The sequence below is a fragment of the Numida meleagris genome, chromosome 14 (assembly GCF_002078875.1).
Source record: "Numida meleagris isolate 19003 breed g44 Domestic line chromosome 14, NumMel1.0, whole genome shotgun sequence".
Classification (NCBI taxonomy): Eukaryota; Metazoa; Chordata; class Aves; order Galliformes; family Numididae; genus Numida; species Numida meleagris.
This window is the reverse complement of record NC_034422.1, coordinates 8957738-8976346: the sequence shown is the minus strand read 5'-3', so window position 1 is coordinate 8976346 and position 18609 is coordinate 8957738. Positions and strand designations below refer to the sequence as shown.

The window sequence follows — 18609 nt, the reverse complement described above, 5'->3', positions numbered from 1 at the left end:
TTTTACCACCAAAGGATAAGTATTTCTCCTTGTTGCTGAGCTCCATCACACATATTTCCCTTCTCTCTGTGGTGCTTTGCTCTACACAGAGCTGCTTTTTCATGGCGGTGGCCTTTAGCTTTGCTTTTCTAGCGCTATACTGGCTTTAATATTCTCCTTGCAGCTGAGGTGATGCAGTCAATCTGATACTGAGACTTCTCCAAGCAACTTCAACGAAATTCGCTGAGTGCAGAACAGGCCGGAGTCATATAAAGCATATTCCTAAAGCTGATTTAAAATTGCGGAGTTTCTGAGTCAGATGAAAAATTGTTTGCATTCTAGGAGATTCCTTTGGCCTCTTTTGCCTCTCCCCTCGCACATGCAGAGAGGAAAGGATTAAAAGGGCTGTTTTTTCCTTTTAGAAAAGAAAAGAATCTCTGCATTCCTGAGGTGCCTCTGATTCTCAGGGTAGGAGTGACATTCCAGTGAGGGGTTTATTGGATGGGGAGTGCTCTTTACCAGGGTTACTCAATTGTTAGCAGCTGTGTAGCCCAGTACCAGCACCATCGCCTGCAGAGCAGGGGGAGAAGGGCCTGGAAGGTGATGTTTTCCATCATGTTTTCCATGTTTTCCATGCATGGCGGCAGCTCAAGATGAAAATATGGGAATCTGCTTTTCACTGCCAGCATGTTTTAGCCAGAGGGGGTCAAGTTGATACCTTGGCCAGTAGCTTTCCACGTGCAATTTAAGCATCCAGTTTAAGAAGACAAAGCCAATTGCTTCGGGTTGCTGAAGCAAAGATATACATAGATTGTTCCAAAAGTAATGCCTCGTGTTTATTTCCATGAAAACTGCAACAAAGAGCTTAGTAACTCTATTTGATAGAACAAATTCTTAGCTACAAAACAGTATTTTTCAACATCATCACCACCATGAGCTGATTCACAGAGATGAGCTTATTGAGATGTACGTCGTGTCATGGCATGACAGCTGTGCATGGCGCTCTGGAACATGGCTTATCTTTCACGTCACTGTTGCTATTGCAGAAATGTACCACCCACCACCTCACTGTGCTCACATGCACTGTTTGGTCAACAAAGCATTCAGCAAGCATTGATGAAAGTCAGTGGGTGCCATTTTTTATGCATGGAGGAATTCGATTCTACGCCTTTGCTTCATGTGTACTGCCATGTCAGGTGCCATTCTGCCAGACCGCCCCTCTGCTGCCATCTGTTGCACAGCAACAGGATGTAAAGGAATATTGGTGGGAAGGTTCGACCTCTACTGCCATCCCACCAGCATCCACCTCTGATGTCATGGGCCAACATAATAAAATAGGAGGCATTACTTTCAGAGCAGCCCTTGTAGAAAGTTGCTGAAAGTGGAAGCCTCATGTACTGCATTGAAATTGTGGTGCAATAATGGACATAACATTAATTAAACAAGAGTTGAGTATATTTACCACTGCTGTCTGTCAGACAAGCTTTGACTCGCCATGCAGCTATTTAGGCCTGTGTTTAAGGCCATTTCTTGCTGATGGTGGTTACAGGCCTTTCTGTGGCATTCTCATTTTTATCTTCCCTTGATTCATGTGAGTTTATAACAGAATTGGTGGTTTTGTTGGATTACCATTGGAAGCAGAGAAACAAATTGACCTAGTGCGGGCAACTGAGCTAGCTTAGAGGTTTTGGATTCTGATGGTTTGGTGCAGAGTCAGTGGGAATTGTGAACTCTTTGCTGGATGAAGTAAAGCTGATCATTGTTGGCAGAGGGGAGAGACAGCAAGACCATCAGGCATTAGAAGGTATCTTTACAGGATATACATCAAATCTTTTGGAATAGATTGTTTAGTTGTGGTTGTGTTTTGAAGTTTGTTGATAAACTGGAATCCTTGCTGTTATCCTGAGGTCTCTGTGAACATAAATTTTCTTTAATATCTTTCAGAACGAAGCACTGTAGATGGAAGTGATAGTGCGTGCTATGAGTTCTGGAATTTCATGTGGTCTGGCACAAATTGTGATCCATTTGCAATGTCAGTGGCTGTTATTCCACCTTTTACACAGAATTACAGAATGGTTGAGGTCAGAAGGGACCTCTGGAGGTCATGTGTTCCAACCTCCCTGCTCAAGGAAGGCCAGCAAAGCCACCTAGAGCAGCTTGCCAAGGACTGTGTCCAAGAGGCTTTGGAACATCTCCAGGGATGGAGGCTGCACAACCTCGCTGGGCATATTATTCTGGTGCTCAGTCACCTGCACAGTAAAAAGTGTTTCCTGATATTCAGGCAGAACCTCTCGTGTTCCATTTAGTGCCCACTGCCTCTTGTCCTGTTGGACAAGTTCTCCTGTTGAAACTAAGGAAAAGAGGTGTTGGTGTTGGGGGGGAACCAACAACAAAAACCATCAAGCATGTGGGAGTAAAATGTGCTTCTCGTGTTTGTAGAATATTTTGTACAATTTTAAGATATAAAATTATAGCAAATATTCTCTCTCCTAGTTCTTAAGACCGGAAAACTTTTCACCAAAAACCAATTCATTTTACCAAAGTTTATTTAGTTTTCATTATCCTCTTTTTAATTGAAAAAGGGAAAACTTAAACTAGCATGAAAATTTTGGGAGCATTATTGCTTTGATTGGAAGATCAATTTTTAATGGAAAAGATATTTTAATGACGGCATCTGTAGAGGAGAAAAACAAAAGCTTATAGAGACTGTTCAGGAGTAGAAGGAAATGAAAGAGCCACGCAGTAATGGAGAAACTCTAAAGCTCTGCTGTGTCATCTGGCATCATCCAAACCTGAATGTCGTAAGCCCTGCAAATGAGCAGTAATTCTGACAGCTGCTTCTTCAGGGAATTGTGCCCCACTGGCAGCTGGGGCTGGGTCACCTCTGGCAAATCAGGCACGATCTCTTTCAGCCTCAGTCATAAGCGTGTTTTATGGTATGAGAGTTTAGACTAGTACCTAGTCTTTCAGTAAAATTTGCCATAGAAAATAGTCTCTGTTAGCTAAAGCTAACATTTGGTGCAGCGAATGTTCTCCAGACAGTGCCTTTTTCTCTTCCATCATCTCTTGCGTAAAGCTCCAGAGAGAATGGAGAACACTGGTTATGGGAGAGCTAGAGAGGAGAAGAGCCCTGTCTGTGAGAAAGTTCATTGCTCTGCCTGTTGTAGCTCTTGGGCAGCGGTGTCAGGGGACATGCAGAAGCGATAGGGTAAGTGCAAACTTTTCTGGTAACAAACTTCTTTTAAATGGAGTCTTTTACAGCACCCCACCTATTGGCTCACTACTGACCGTGCATTTGAAAGCACATTCAAGCTGGTAAGGTGTTTACAGCACAGCCTGTGCGGCTCTGCAACATAAAAACTGCTCTGCGATCCAGACAAGCTTGGAAGCTACCCAGGGATTTCCTGGGCTGGATCTTTTGTTCTCTGGCACAAATATGGCTGCAGTTAATAAGTCAGAAAATGTGATCAGTGCTAGGGCTCGATGATGATAATAGCTTATGACTGGACTCTGCTCCATCTTCATCTGGACCTAAGTGCTGCAGTCACTGCCTTCCAGATAGATTGTGCTCTGGATGTCTTCTATTTTTTCAGCACTCTTCTGCCCGTGTAACAATGTTTGCTGATGCATGTATAGTTTAATATCTGGGCTTGTTTTAGTGTGACCAGCATGTGTGCAAAAGCCCCAGCTAGTAGCTTACTGGGGTCACATTTGTGCTGTTTGGCAGAATCATTCATGTCTGATTCATATTTTGTGGCAAACATCCAGCAGTTCCAGTTACATCAATGAGCTAAAATATTAATAGATACTAATCTGGCAGTTCAGAAGGGAAAAATAGATGGCGGTAATAAAGGCGTGCCATCCTCACAGGCCAATAAGTGAATCTGTTCAGGATATTTGGAGTTGGGTGTATGGAAGACCTGCTCTGCTTAAGCTTTTAACAGGTTAGAGGTGTCTTTCTGGACCTGCTCAGTATTCCCTGTGATCCTTTGTTGTGAAGGAACATGACCTGATTGTTAGATACTCAGGCTAGCCATCCCGAACTGGTCTTCCTCAGCACTGATTTTATTTTGTTTTGCTTCCTGCAGGCCAGCCAGCTGGGAGTGTACCGGGCCTTTGTGGATAACTATGAAGTTGCTATGGAGACAGCAGAGAAATGCTGCCAAGCCAATGCTCAGTTTGCTGAAATCTCTGAGGTAATGTCACGGTATTCAGACACATGAGCCATCTGAATCTGACTAATACCCTGCCATGTCACTTATCTATTCTACAAAAATCTTTGCAGCTCTGACTTCTGGAGGAGTTATGAGCTCCTTTAGACTCACTGCTTCAGCTTGCGTTCTTACAGCAATTTATATTTTGGGCTAATAGAGGTTATCCTATAGACTGCCTTTATGTGCTGTCCCTGCCCAGGAAATCGTAGCCCAGTCATAACAACTGGCACTCCTGTGAGCTTTCCAGCTCTGTGCCACCTGCATGCATTTCCAGAGGGGAAAGTTGTTATTTGAGCTTCTCAAATATTGTTCTTCCTAATGATGATGCTGACTGCATTTAAAAAAGCCATCCTTAATGGCTCGCATTATGTCTATCAGTGGAATTGCAGGCTTCACTGGTTTGGAGGAGAGAAAATTCTCTGTTTAAAATGGCAAGTGTGTCGAGCGTAATCTAGATTATTTACCAGCCGCTTTGATTTCCTCTAAGAGGAATATTTTGTGTCAAAACATTTTGAAGACATTTTCTAGGCTTCCCAGGCCACCAGCTTTGCCTGCAGTGCGTGGTCTCCTTAACTGTTTGCATTGCAGTGATCATACCTTGAAGAACTCAGTTGCCAAGAAAATGTGAACTTCATATCTGTGTCCTTGAAAACAAGCAAACAAATAATCAGAGCTGAATAATACTGTTTAGTATATATAATAGTGTTTATTGCTCTGGAAAAGCTATTGAGTACATTCAGCATAGCACATCCCTTTAGATTCTTATGATAAAGAGGTAAAATAAAATGTTTCCTCTGTGAAACAAGGGAAGCAAGTCTTGCCTGTTGGGATCTGATGTACTACTCATCAGAGTGCAAGTTCTTCCATTCTCTCCTTTACCGAGGGTTTCCATCAGGTTCTGATCCTTTGTCTGACCACTTCTGTGCTCCTGTGGTGTCAGCTTATTAGCAGAGTAGCTTCCTCTGTGCTTATTTTTCTTTCAGTACTAAAATACGTTCCATGGAGTTTCCCATTTATTAACAGTAGCAAAAAAGAAAAGTCACAGGCATTGTTCCTTTTCTGTTGTGAAAGACAACTGACTTCTCCAAGACCACCTAGCTCTGGGCATAGATATAAGGAAGTATAGTCAGGGGGTGCTAAATCCCAGTTCTGTGCTTTATTTATTGGTGGTGTGTACGTGCTACGACACTGGCTGCATTGTTACAGACATGCCTTTCTCTTGAAGGTGATTAAAAATTCTACCATCCCTACATTGCTGTAGGTGGTTCCCTCTTTTGTTGCTTCTCTATTGATGTGAACTCTGATTATTATTTGAGATGTGTAGGTGCCTGTGTCATGGCAATGGTGAAGTTATCAAGAAAGAAAGCATTTTTCCTTCACTGATTTGAACTGTGACAGGGCTGTCCTCCAGTCACACTTAGGCCCTTCTTTGGAGGAGCAGATAGTCTCTTACATTCCCATGTGATATTTCAAGGTGATTGACTGTCTGCTACGTGGGTTTTCTTTTTCTTTTAGAATCTAAAGGCTAGAAGCACAAAGGAATCTAAAGATCAGACGACGAAAAATTCCTTGGAAAGTGAGTGATCCATGCAGAGGATACTGGTTTGTCAGGACTGCGTGGGGGCTGTTGCCAAGCCTCCACTCTCACTTCTTCTTTTTAAATGTTGGAAGGTTGTGGAGTCTCTGTTGGCTTTACATGGGAAATCAGTTCCCTTTTGCTAAGTAGTAGAGCTTCTGCATAGTAAATTGCATGCGTGCATGGGTGAGCTCCTGCCCAGCTTGAAACCTGATGAGTCCCTTTGGGCATAACCAGGCTAACCAAAGGACTGCTGTGTTCTTAAGAAAACACCTACTACCCAATGTTAGCACATATGTCAGCCTAGAAATAATTGCTCTATTTTTTTGCCTTCTCTAGAAAGCTTGGTCAAGCTCAGTTCTTATTGTGCTTGCCTTTACATGTACACATAGTAGAACATAAGCTATGTTATATGAAGCTTCCATAATGATTAACGTAAAAGCCAATCCCCTTCCTTTTTTGGCCTATTATCAGGGTTTGGAAGCACTCAACAGTGTCATGCTGAACTCCAGAAGGAGGGATGCACTGCCAACCTTTCAGGGACCTCCTTGGCAACTTTAAGAGTGCAAGGCCCGATTCTGACCTGTGGGACCAGGCAGGTTGCCAGGAAATTGTTGCAAGTGTGCCATGCTGTTTGCAGTTGTTCTGTACCACCTTGTGTGCTCCTCATCCACTGTGTGACAGAGTATGCTCACAAGTGGGTATTTGTTTGCTGTAAAGCATGTTTATTTCCTCTGTGTGTTCATGTGTATTTTACTGGCTGTGTAGCACATTAACCTTGGAGAAGAGTTTCTAGTACCTCATCAGTTAATAAACCTGTGCCTGTACATTCAGTGGCATTGGACAAGTTGTTCTGTAGGGGCTGTGTTTAGGTACTTTTTTTTATGTTCCTGCTGCATTGTTTTTCACAGCTCTGCTATACAAGCCAGTGGATCGAGTGACTCGCAGCACACTTGTACTGCATGTAAGTATCTGAAGGGTAGTTTTCAAACTTTTCTCCCATTTCCTATTTTCTTCTCCCCTCATATTTTCCACCGAGCTGCACAACTGCAAAAATTAAGCTGCTGTGCTGCATAGGAGCCTCCTCTCTTTACACTGAGGAGAGGGAGCCCATGGTACCCTGGTAGCTCTCCAGTGATGTTACAAAGTGCAACGTTGTCATTCTCCTCCTTTGTAATTACAGTCTTTCTCTGGTCTGTAAGAAGCCATGGAATGTCTTCTGCAGTGGCTTCAGTTAGGGACTTAGCTCTAGGGCACTGCTTTCCATGCTGCTCATGGTTCTGTTCCTTGCTTGTGTTCTTGGTGGCAGGATTTGCTCAAGCACACTCCAGTGAGCCACCCTGATCATCCACTCCTGCAGGATGCCCTGCGGATCTCACAGAACTTCCTTTCCAGCATCAATGAGGAGATCACTCCTCGTCGGCAGTCCATGACTGTAAAGAAGGGGGAGGTGAGTCTTCCTGCTTCCCTTATTTTCTCCGTTCCTAAATACTGGTTGTGCCTTTGTGAAGCAGACTGGGAACCTGAGCTATTCATTTGTTTGTTGCTAAGAAACAGTTTATGCAGTGTCCTTGTTTTCTAAAGGATATTGTACGGCTCCTCTCTGTTTTCTGCTTGGAAAACAGTTTGGAAACCCAGAGGAAAAGCATGATTAGAGTTTTGTCCTTAGCATTATTGTAATAATTTGTCATACATCATTTCTGTGATGCATAGTTATGCACTAAATGGATTTGTATTTCACCTGCAAACACAAACCAAACAGGAAGCCTAGGAGGAGAAAATGTGAGGAAATATCAGAAATCATAACAGGTTAGGAAAAACTGTGTTCTAGAACATTAATTGAACTCCATTAATTAACTCATTTTTTGCATATTCATTTCTAAAGAACAATGTGGTAAATGGGGCAGGGAAGCAAAACAAATGAAATGAGCTGTGTAAGCTAAGGGAGATGTTTAACCCCTACAGGTGTGATACAATTCTTCCCAGCTCTGCTACGAGTTTGAATATGCCCAAGAAGCTCTAAGATGTGGTGTTCCTTTACTTGCGTGTCGTGCTGTGCAGGAAAGACATCAACCTACATAACAATGAACTTCTGTGGGCCTCAGTGGGCTTGATTCATATGCGTTATAATTTCATTAGATGACAGTTCTGTCCTTCCTGATGAGGACACACCGAGACTGACAGAAGTACTAAGAGACGGGAGAATGTAGGAGGTTGGATAAAAGAGAGGTGCAGCTCAGATAATACATTTGTAAGAGGAATTGTGGCAGCATGCCAAAGACACTGGCTGATCAAAAGTGACCCAAATTGCCCTGTACAAAAACATCTCCTACAAAGCCCAGGAGATTGCTAACATACCACAAACCTTCAAGATGTATTCCCAAATCCTGTCAGCTAAACATGCTTGCTTTTAGCTGTTAAACTGATTATCAGCTGACAAAGATCAGCTGGAAGCTACAGTACTGGAAACTGGGCATACTGTTCATCTGCAACTCTCGCTCCTATTCTCCTTTTATTAACTGAGGAAGACTGCAGCTGAGAAGAGGGGGCACTGAGCAACTGAAGGCTGAGATGGAAGCTCAAACGTCAGTCACCAGGGCCTGGAGATAGTAGATGGCCTCATTAAAGTGGATGCTGATTGAGTCGCAGCAAAAATCACAGGGTGGAATGTCCCCTTGCAGGGGAGGGAGCACTTTGTGTTCTCCGGTTGTCTGTCAGCATCTCAATGAGGGATGCAGGCTTTGGAAAGTGTCATGCGGAATCCTAATGAAGTGCCAGAGCGCAGGCAGCGGGGCTGGCTCAGGAGGATAATCCTGATGATCTCTTTTTGGAGCAATATGTTTGTCCGATCTTAGAAAGCAGGAAGGGGGGGGGGGCTGTCAGAATTGTGCTCAGCAGGCCCGTTCACAATCTCAGTGGTCCTCTAGTGATTTTGTGTGTGATAGAGGGAGGGAGAGAACATATCTAAGGAAAGGGCTGTAGGTGAGCTGGAGGAAACCGGAACCCTTTGTGCTCTGCCTCACCACACACTGCTTGTACTGAGCCCAGGGAAGAAAAGAACATGTTTCTGATGCTTCCCAGAGTTTGCCTTCCACTCTGGGGAAGCTGAATGTGGACACTTTCTCCAGTTGCTTAACACGAGTATTCCACTTTCTTTCAAATCAGTAACTATCTGGAGAGCAGTTACGTTCATTCTTTGCGCAATAATCCGGAGGCAGAAGCAGGCTTCCAGCTGCTCTCTGCGGGTTAGTGATAGTTGTTGCTTCCTACAAACTCTTCACCTTGGGGTCATAGCTGGGTTTTGTTTATGCCTTGGAAATTTTTCCTTTTCTGCTTTTCCTTTCCTCCCACTCCCCTTGCTTATACTTCCCCTGGGGTGACAGGACAGCGTGCAGTTTGCGTTTCCTAATTGACTACCCTCAATACATAATGCATTTTTTTTTATTTTAATGAATCACCAGCTTGCTTTGATAGCTTTTTTTTTTTTTTCCATTATTTGTCTTACTCCCCTTCGAAATTTCCTTGGTGGAAGAGGAGGGAAAACAGCGTTTTCCCCTCATGTATTGCTTAGGTGCTGATCTCAGTTATCTTTTTTTCCTCAGTCCTTGCCTTTAATGCGGAGTATGTTTCCTCCTTGGGGTGCATCGTGGGGAGGAGTCAAATCTCCTTTTCTCCAGCTCTTTTTTTCAGGATCTCTTTGAACTGGGGAAAGCAGTGAGCGGCTCATCTCCCTAGTGACAGGCTGCTAAGAAGAAGAGTGCAGGTCAAAACATAGTACAAGCTCATGAGCAGTCTTGATCTCTTTTGCAAAAGGTGGTTCCCTGCTCTGTGAGCATTGGCTCACACTGACCTGCCTGCTGCCTTCCTGCACGATGTCAGATATCATTCCTGAACACGAGCACCCAGGTCCTGCTTGTCATGGCAGGCTTTTTTTCAAATTCAAGGTTTGTGCATGTAAACTGAAAGTTTTCTGTGATGCATTAACATGATTTAATCTGAGGCGGAATGAGCATTTCAGTTAGTGTGAGGAGATGAATGCAAAGGGAATAAAACCATTCACTGCAGAGACAGAAAGGGTTGCAACGAGGAAGGGAGGATCAATGGACTAAGCATACAAGCCAGGACTGAGGGAATACTGCGCATGGTTCGGCCCCTGCTGCTGGTCACACTAACAGTAACTGGTCTTCTTTGTTTTGTGGTTTGCTGAGGGCTGCTGGTACAGAGGAGCCAGGATAGCACCAGCCCCATCCTGTTTGGTTTGTGAGTGGTTCACTCAATGTACTTGTCTGGTGTTTGGGAAGGCAGCAGTGGCCCTGAGGCTGAATTTGGCTAGCAGAGCATGGGAATCCTGCGCTGAGGAGAAGGGTGTATTATGTTCTCCATGATCTGCAGAAGAGTTTGGATATGTCCTTGCACTAAGACTCAAAGAAAAGGGAGAAGCGTGGGGAGCAGTAAAGGCTTTGCAATTTTTGATGGCTCTTCTGCTCTGGCCCAGAGAATTTCAGCCCCAGCTCAGTCAGTATGTCTCAGGAATGGTTTGAGCCTCTTGTAGATGGCAGCACAAAGGAGCCTGGAGGGATCTACTGAAGGCTTTTTCCAGATTTTTGAATCTGTTTCCCTTCAGCCTGATCTGCGCCATTCTCTTGCTGCTCCTTTTCTTCCCAGCTTACTACTTTTGTAATTTTACTTCTTTACATTTTTGATGTTTTATCTGCAGAGATATCCACTTCACCAACTCTAAATAATCAGTTTCACAAAGGGAGAGAAGAGGGGGGTCTGAGTAGCACGGTACCCTCTGACTCAGAATGGGAATGTGGAGAATCTTGCACCCTTTAAGACCATGGAGCAGGCCACTTGTTTGCTCACTGCTGACCCTTCTTCTGTTCTTTCATCTTTAATAGGAAACCTGTTTAAGGTTTTACAGAGGGTGGTCCCCCGGAGAAGCAGGAAAATAAGTGCTTTGAGATGAAGTATGCACAAATATTATATGCCAGAAGGGAAGGAGTTATAGCCCTTCCAGACTTATTAACAAATGAGCTCTGCGGATTGCATGTTTCTTCTCAGCTGAACCTAGATACAAATGACTGTTGGAGTGTGTGTCATCTTTCCCTGCCAAGATTTGTGCTTCCAGATAATTCAGCCCATTCTTGTAAAGCAGAGGTTAATGAAACTGCAGAGTTCATTTGGGAAATGCATGTCCCTTCCTTGGCTGCAGCTCATCTCGTACTCTTTGCAGGGTGTTGTTTCAGGGTAATTCAAACTAATCTGAATGGTGGTGGCTGCCATTCTGCCTTGCCCATGGCCACGCACTCCTACCCTCTCTGAAGTGTTAGCACTGGGATTTGTGTGATCCCACAGTGGTATGGAGGGATGGAGCTACCTGAAAACTAAGCCATTTTTTAGTTTTGGGTCACTCTGCTGGCTGAGTAGCTTAGTGTCTGTTATCCTCAGCACCAGTCTTTACACAAAGAGAGCAGACAGGCTGTTCCTTCTGGAAACAAGTCCACCAAATCACATTTTGGATCAGCTTATGCTGCTGTGGACCTTCTCCTCCTGCCCTGGAGAGAAGAGGTTGTTGGCAGACTGCTCTAACATGTATCTAAATGAGGCTTGTAACTGCAGGCAGTAGACTGGATATCATTGCTTTAGGCTTCTGTTTGACTTAGAGTAGGAAAGGAGGTTTGCAACGGTGCAGAAGGGCGAACTAAAGCCTTTGGAAAGTTGAGGACTAAGCCTGGATGCAGGCAGGCATACACAGCTCAAGACCTGGTGCCTACTTCTGGTGGCCTTGGGCAGGTGTTGATAATGGAACACTAAAAAATACTCTTGGATGCTTCACACTCTGCCTCACAGCTGGAGTCAGAGAGCTCCTGGTGACAGAAGCTTGGGAGGAAAAAAAAAAAAGAAAAAAGCTATTAAATATGCAACAAGCAGCCAATTTGTCTCTCTAGGCATAGAATCCCTTAATTCTGCAATGCTGGTCTTGAAACGTGCACTCACATGAGGAATCATTTTCTTCCTACGCTCTGCAGAAAGCCAAACCACCTCTTCCTCACTGACATATGCCAGTACCCATCTTCTGCTTTTACCCTTCTCCTCCTGCATCACACATGTTCCAGTTCTTCCAGGGGCCTTCACCCATGCACGCTGCAGCCCGCTGCTGTCACCACATCGGATGAGCTCTATCCTTGGCAGTCTCGTGAGGAGATGGCCCTTTGTACAGCTGTGGTTCTGGATGAATATATTTTTAAATTCCACTTTTTGTAATGTGTCTCAGACAAGCTGGTCTTCTGCCACGCTTGTTGGAGTTAAACAGTATGCGACAGCAGCGGGATTTGTCAGATACAAATAGCACAAAAACACTGTAGAATGAAGAGATGAGCATGATGGTAGCAGAGAAAGGAGAGATGCTCATTGGCAGAGGTAAGAGGAGGAGGACAGCAGCAGCCAATCCAAAGAGGATATCCAGGCACTGAAGGACATAAAGGGAGAGCTCCTCTGTCTAGGACACAGGGATGGGTGGGAGAAGAAGCAGCTAAAAACATGAAAGGGAAGGCAAGGTCTAGGAAGGAGACCTGGAACTTGTACTGCACCAATATAGGAGCATAGCAAGGGCATCTGGAAGGTGATGTTCTGCCCAGGCCCTGTTTGAGTGGTTAAGGCTGTACCTAATTCACTCTATAGTGATATGAAGTAAGAAGTTTTCCTCCAGACCTCCTGGAAAATCTTTCAGTAGCTGAGCTGAGCTCCTGAGCCGAACACTTGCTAATCTTGGGGCTGTTTGTAGAAGACATGGAGTCCCTTTGCCACCGCACTGCCACTCTGATACTAAGCCCATGTTTTGCTGAATGTTTCTTTGGTGTTTCTGTAATCTATATGTGATTTCAGGATATTTTAGGAAACCTTTAACACCTTTTGTAACCTTAGCAAACAGCGTAACTTTGGAAAAAAGCTGGAAGAGATGGCCTTCCAACACATGTTGTATGTGAAATACAATACCATAGGACCATTCATTCAGTTAAAAGATCTCACATTTTGGGAGACTGTTTAACAAAAGGCTACCAAAGGAGCAGCTATTGCTGCCCTCAGGAGAGAGTTAACCAACATAGGCTTTGGTTCCCAAAATGCTACATATGACCTGTGGAACTGAGGTGGCTCGGGCACCTGACAGGCACAAGTGCTGCCTGTGGGGACTCCTGGCTTCCCCAGGGTGTGGGGTAGGATGGGCTGACTCATGCAGGAGGTCAGAAAGGTGTCTTGTGCTCCCTCACCATGGGGCTTGGCAGGGATCTGGTGAGCCAGTTGGGAAATCCTTTTATTGTTTCCCTCTGACCTGCTGAACCCTCCTGGCAAGTTGACTCATTTGCAACAAAGGATGTGACCCTTTGCTGGAAGTGCTCCTCCTCTGCTCCACTGATGCTGAGCAGCCTGGCGCACGCCTGTTGTGGCCGGCCCTAATGAAAGTCCTGTTTTCCCAGAGAAGCTGGCAGTTAGACCTAGTGTCAATCTCCACACCCTTGTGAGCAGACATTTCCTGACTCGATCCACAAAATTCTTCCTCTGCTCTCCTCACTAGATCCTTGGCTGCTCATTGTGGTAGTATACCTTTGCTCCGTAGGGGAGACTTTCTCATCTAGCTCCTGAGAGAGAAGAAATGAAGAATGAAAGCTCTGGGAAGCCTAGTATTTTGCTCTGAGTGGCTGACTAGCATACACCCCTTTCACCTTTTCTGTTCCAAACAAGCTTAGGAAATATACCCATGTCTTCTTTCCACTCTCAGCTCTTTTTCTGAGAGAACTTGCTGCCAAAAACTTCTGCTGCCTCATGGAAGCACTGTGTCTTGTCACTCTGGATAATTCGTACCCCATAGTGCCAGCCAAAATAAACCCAGTGCAAACAAGTGGTACCTTGGTCCCAGATGGGAAGTACAAAGGCTTTTAAATCGCACCCCTGTTTTGGCATCAAATAGCTGAGCTTTCTGCTTGGATTTTAGGGAGATGTGAGACGGAGAGCATGAGTGCTTGGAGAAAGTCTGCCTGGGTGATGGCAGCCAAAGTCTGTGCAGCGAAGTGCAAATTTAGAAGGCAGAAGAGGGATCACCTACGTGGACCAGGAAGGCCGTGTGGAGCCTTGCTGCAGGGATTGCCAATGGACTCTTCTTACTTTGTGGAGGCTTGGCACAAAGGCCTGTAGTTACTGTTCCCTCTGCATGGGCTTCCCTTCACTGGAGGAAATGCTTACCTTCGAAATACTGTGGTTTAGATGAACAGTGAGCAGAGGTTGGGCAGGCAACAAGAAGCTGTTCTCTGTGCCCCTGAGGAGCTGAGCTGAGTTGCAGCATAATTAATATGCATCAGATCTAGCAACCTGAGATCAGGTTTTGGGCTAGTTTAGAAAATCTCTTTCCCTGCTTCATTATTGTTCCCAAAAGAAATTCTTTGCAGCTGTGGAGAGTGTTTTTGCTACTGCCAACATACCTCCTCCTTCTTATTTATTTATTTTCAAAGCTGGATGTTTCTAGTTTCCTGCCTACCTAGGATTTGTCCATCAGGCGGGAGTGGGGAGGTATGTGCAATGCACATCAGCAGCAGACATCAATGCAGGCAGGCCTTCCCTCCAAAACAACTGAGGAGAAGCCAGGAGGATCATGCCTGCCTAAAAAATAAATATTAATATATGTATGGGCCTTCCAGAGCCTGAATAACGGCTGGATGCTGCATCTTCACAGACTCATGCCCAGAGATGGTGTGACAGTCTGCTGGGAGCAGCATCACCTTCCTGGCACTATGGGAAAGGTGCAGCTTTTGCTGCTGCTCACTGATTCCTGGGACCTTTGTGTAGTGGCAGGCAGTCCCAAGGCTTGCAGTTGCAAGCTGCAGACAGGAAAATGCAGACTCTTGGTCTGTGTCAGGAAGTTTAGGGCACTCTAGAACAGACTAGAAACAAGAACTGTGACTGCATTTCTCCCTTGTGTTTCCTACCATGATGCCTGCTGGGTTTGGGGCTGATGTGGTTTCTTTCATTTTGGAGAATCTGGGTGAGAGGAATGGTAGGAAGAAGGAGAAGCAGTGTGGGGGTTTGCACTCCCACACCCTCCACGATAAACATGCTTATGCTCCTTAAGTCATGCAGCAAATAAAACCCATGAGGCATAACCCCGAGAAACTGAGGCATGAATTCTGGTTTGGATGTCTTGACCTTGCTGAGGTTAACTGCTTTCCTATTGCATGCTGCTGCACAGCTGAGCAGGGCAGCCTCTTGGCAAAGGACAGATTTTGCATATGAGTTTCCCGCAGAGATGCTTGTCCTACTGACAAGTCATGCGTGGGCCTGGAGAAGGCTGACAGTGACAGAGCAGAGGGGGTGTTGTTGGTTAGTGCTGAGCAGCGTGAGCAGATCTCTCCTATTTCCAACCATGGTGCTGTCTTGGTGCGTACAGTGTGTGTAACGTGTTGCTCATCGGTGTCAGCGGACCATCCTCTTAGCTGGAGTAACAAGGAGAAGTACTATGAGTGAGGAAAAGGCATCTTAGGAGACCTGCGTGCAGAGGCTGATGGTGGCTGCTTGTACTGGCTGGGAAGCAAACACTGACAGTTATATGGATTTGTGGGTATAAAATTTGCCAAAGTGACATACCCTTGACTTCCATTTGAAAATCATTGGGGGATTTCTATTCTTCGTGATGTGCACTCGGACTCCTATTGATCTTGGCATCAGAACAGAAGGCCTGAGCATAGAGGAGGGCTTGAAACTCCTGCATTGGTCACTGGTGACAGCACAGACCCATCCGTCTCGGTGCCAGTGCTCAAGCCTTTTTCTTTGTCGGCTATGGAGTCCTTGTAGGGGAAGAAGGGAAAGGATGCTTTGGCCCTCCAAGGTATGCCTCTGATGTAGGAGGTTTTAAGTCTCCCGGGAGCTAGAAAGAGAAATAAAGGCATCAAGGTTATGCAATTTCTCTGTATCATCTAGATTTGGGGAATATTTGATTTATTTCATTTATTATCCAAAAAAAAGCTTTTAATAGGTGTGGGGTGGGGGCATATCCAGGTGGTCCTGTTTAAACACAAGCAGATAAGGGACTACAGAGAAGTTTGCTAGATACACATTTTGTATCTAGCAAATGGGGAGTGGGTGCAGCTTGAGCTGAATTCAGTAGCTGAACGATGGGGGGAGTCTGGATAGAAAAGTGGTGTTTGCTGCTCTCTGCTGGATTGTAAGAGGGATGCTGTGATGGTGGCCCTTGGGTACTTAAAGCCAGGCTGTGACTCACAATAAGTAACGCTTGGTCTCAGAGACAGGTGATGGAAATAAACCTCCGCTCTGACCTGGCACCTGATGAGTAAGGCCATTTTTGCCCCAGGGACAGAAGGCAGCAGCAGGGAGCAGAGCTCACAGCAAGGAGCATATAACAGCTTTCTTTTTTTTTTCTCTTCCCTGAACTGGAACAGTTCATTGAATTGGCTCTGGTAGGAGTCAAGCATAAGGAGCGTGTTGCTGAGGGAGGCTCAGTGCCTTATCTGGGGCCCTTTCTTCACTAACTGAAACATTTTCTCTGTTTTTCACCAGCACCGGCAGCTCCTGAAGGACAGTTTCATGGTGGAGCTTGTTGAGGGGGCTCGCAAACTACGTCACGTCTTTCTTTTTACTGATCTGTTCCTGTGTGCCAAGCTCAAGAAGCAGATTGGAGGGTGAGGTTTCCCTTCTGGTCTATGTGCTTTGCATCTCAGCTTCAGCGGAGTCCTGGGTTTAGCCAGCAACAATAGTTGAATACAAATACTCCAGTCCTGGGTAACCATAATCTATAAGGTATAGTCAGACAGAGTGTGATCAGCAAGGAAGCGCTGCCCATCATACGAGACCTTGGCTAAGCCCTGATTTGTCAGGAAAGGCTGATTTGTTTTACTTTTTATTCTTAATTTTATTTTTTTCCCAAGAGCTTTTCTAGAAAAGAGGATGTACTGTAGCTCCTGGTATTCTGGAGAACTGTCATGCATTTCCCTTCCTCCCCTTTCCCTTATAGGTGTAATCCCTCGCTTTCTTTTGTTACTGATGTTATTCATTTTGACATTGTAGCTACAGCCAGTTAACAGTTTTGCATAAAGATAGAGAATGTGCAGTAAGGAGACTATGTTTCTCATTGACCCCAACGTGCAGTTATACAGTGTTGTTGCTGAAATTTTTCACACCTTTCCCAGCCTACCTGCCTTCAGAGTATGCCATCAGGGCTTCTCTTTGTTTGGTAAACCTTCTGCTCTGAGAAATCCCTCTCCTTGCTCTCCTCAAGCGACAGGTTGCTCATGCCCTTTTTGAAGGACATGCTTCCAGGGAAGTAATTTTGAAAAGTGTGGGACTTTCCCAGGAGTGTATGTTACTGGCAGGAGTATTGGAGAAGGGGGTAAATAGCATGAAACATTAAAAAAAAAAAAAAAAAAAAAAGTGAACTGGCTATTCTGGTGAAAGCACTGCAGAACAGCGGCCACGAGGAGTTTCTTCTGGTTGGGTTACATGGAAGTTTGTACACTGACACTTCTACCCCACTCGACCATCCTAGCTCAGGCAGGAGAGACCCGAGCTTAGACCACAGGCAGCCACCCATTCATACACGTGGCTTTGCATTCAAACTCTGCCTCTACAGAGGCTTCAAAGAGGCAGAGAACAGGATTGAAAGGGTGTACAAAAGATTTTTGTGGGTTTTTTTTTAGGGCAGAAGGAACTAGGTTACAAAACAGTTTGCTTTGTTGTGCACTGTACTGGCGATCAGCCCTTCTTGGCTTTCTTACTGGAAAGCAGCCTTTTACCGGATCTTTTTCCTACATGGAAGTCACAAAGAAGCTGTCCCTACTTCTGTATCTTATGAACTACAATGAGGAAAGGTTTGTGGGAAGAAGGAGCGAGTGTTGCCAGGCACCAGTAAGCAATAAAGGTTTGGACCTTCTGTCTTTCAGAAAAAGCCAGCAGTATGACTGCAAATGGTACATCCCACTCACTGACCTCAGTTTCCAAATGGTGGATGAGTCCGAGGCGGTGCCCAACATCCCACTGGTACCTGATGAGGAGCTGGATGCCATGAAGATCAAGATATCCCAGATCAAGAACGATATCCAGCGTGAAAAGGTAAAAAGGGGTTGAGTGCTCCATCCCACGTACAGAACATACTCAGTATCTCTGCTGAGATGAGATGCTGATAGAAACAACGTTCCCAGAGCTGCACAGCATGGAGAATCCTGCTAAAACAGGCTGCTCAGCAGAGATTTGTGGTACAGATCAGTTATCAGTGATATCTAGACTGCTGCGCAGCCCATTGTTGCTCATCCTAGTGCACTGCTTCTATGATGGCCTCCTCTGAGGGAGGCAGGAACAACAAAAGATGCTGTATCGCTCCTCTGCTTACGTGGAACTGCCTGTGATTATATCCAGGCATTTATGTTGAAAATGGAGCTCTTATGCAGTAGACATGAGAAAGGCTGGGAGTGTAGCATAACAATATTTGGAAAGTCTGGCTTCTGACTGTCTGAGTATGGTCCTGCAAGTGATTTTGATCAGAAGCAATGCACTTTGCAGGATCAGTTATGCTTTTCAAGACTTTCAGTTTTCAAAGTCTGGTGGCACGTAGAACAGGATATTAATAACAGTTCTTGTACAATTAGAAGACCATCTCCTTCACTTACAAAGAACTCTGCCCTGGCTGGCTTTCAGGGAGGTTTTCCTGGAAAATGTAAGGTACTGGAAGAGACACAATGTGGAAGCTTTTTACTCAGAAGATGCAGGTGTCTAAGATGCATGCTTTGATTCATCAGAGCCAAACAGTATACACAGCTGGATTTTGGACTGAGTTTTATC

The 18609-nt window shown here is 45.0% G+C and overlaps 1 protein-coding gene across 2 annotated transcripts in view; it reads left to right on the top strand.

The window, feature by feature from the left end:
- Nucleotides 1–18609, top strand: part of BCR (BCR, RhoGEF and GTPase activating protein) — a 99852-nt gene that overhangs the window by 59315 nt on the left and 21928 nt on the right. For both annotated transcript variants that reach the window (XM_021412839.1, XM_021412840.1), the window contains exons 5-10: nucleotides 4068–4175; nucleotides 5709–5769; nucleotides 6681–6733; nucleotides 7079–7219; nucleotides 16336–16457; nucleotides 17715–17883. In XM_021412839.1, coding sequence (XP_021268514.1) covers nucleotides 4068–4175; nucleotides 5709–5769; nucleotides 6681–6733; nucleotides 7079–7219; nucleotides 16336–16457; nucleotides 17715–17883 — 654 coding nt within the window. The remainder of the gene's footprint in view (nucleotides 1–4067; nucleotides 4176–5708; nucleotides 5770–6680; nucleotides 6734–7078; nucleotides 7220–16335; nucleotides 16458–17714; nucleotides 17884–18609) is intronic.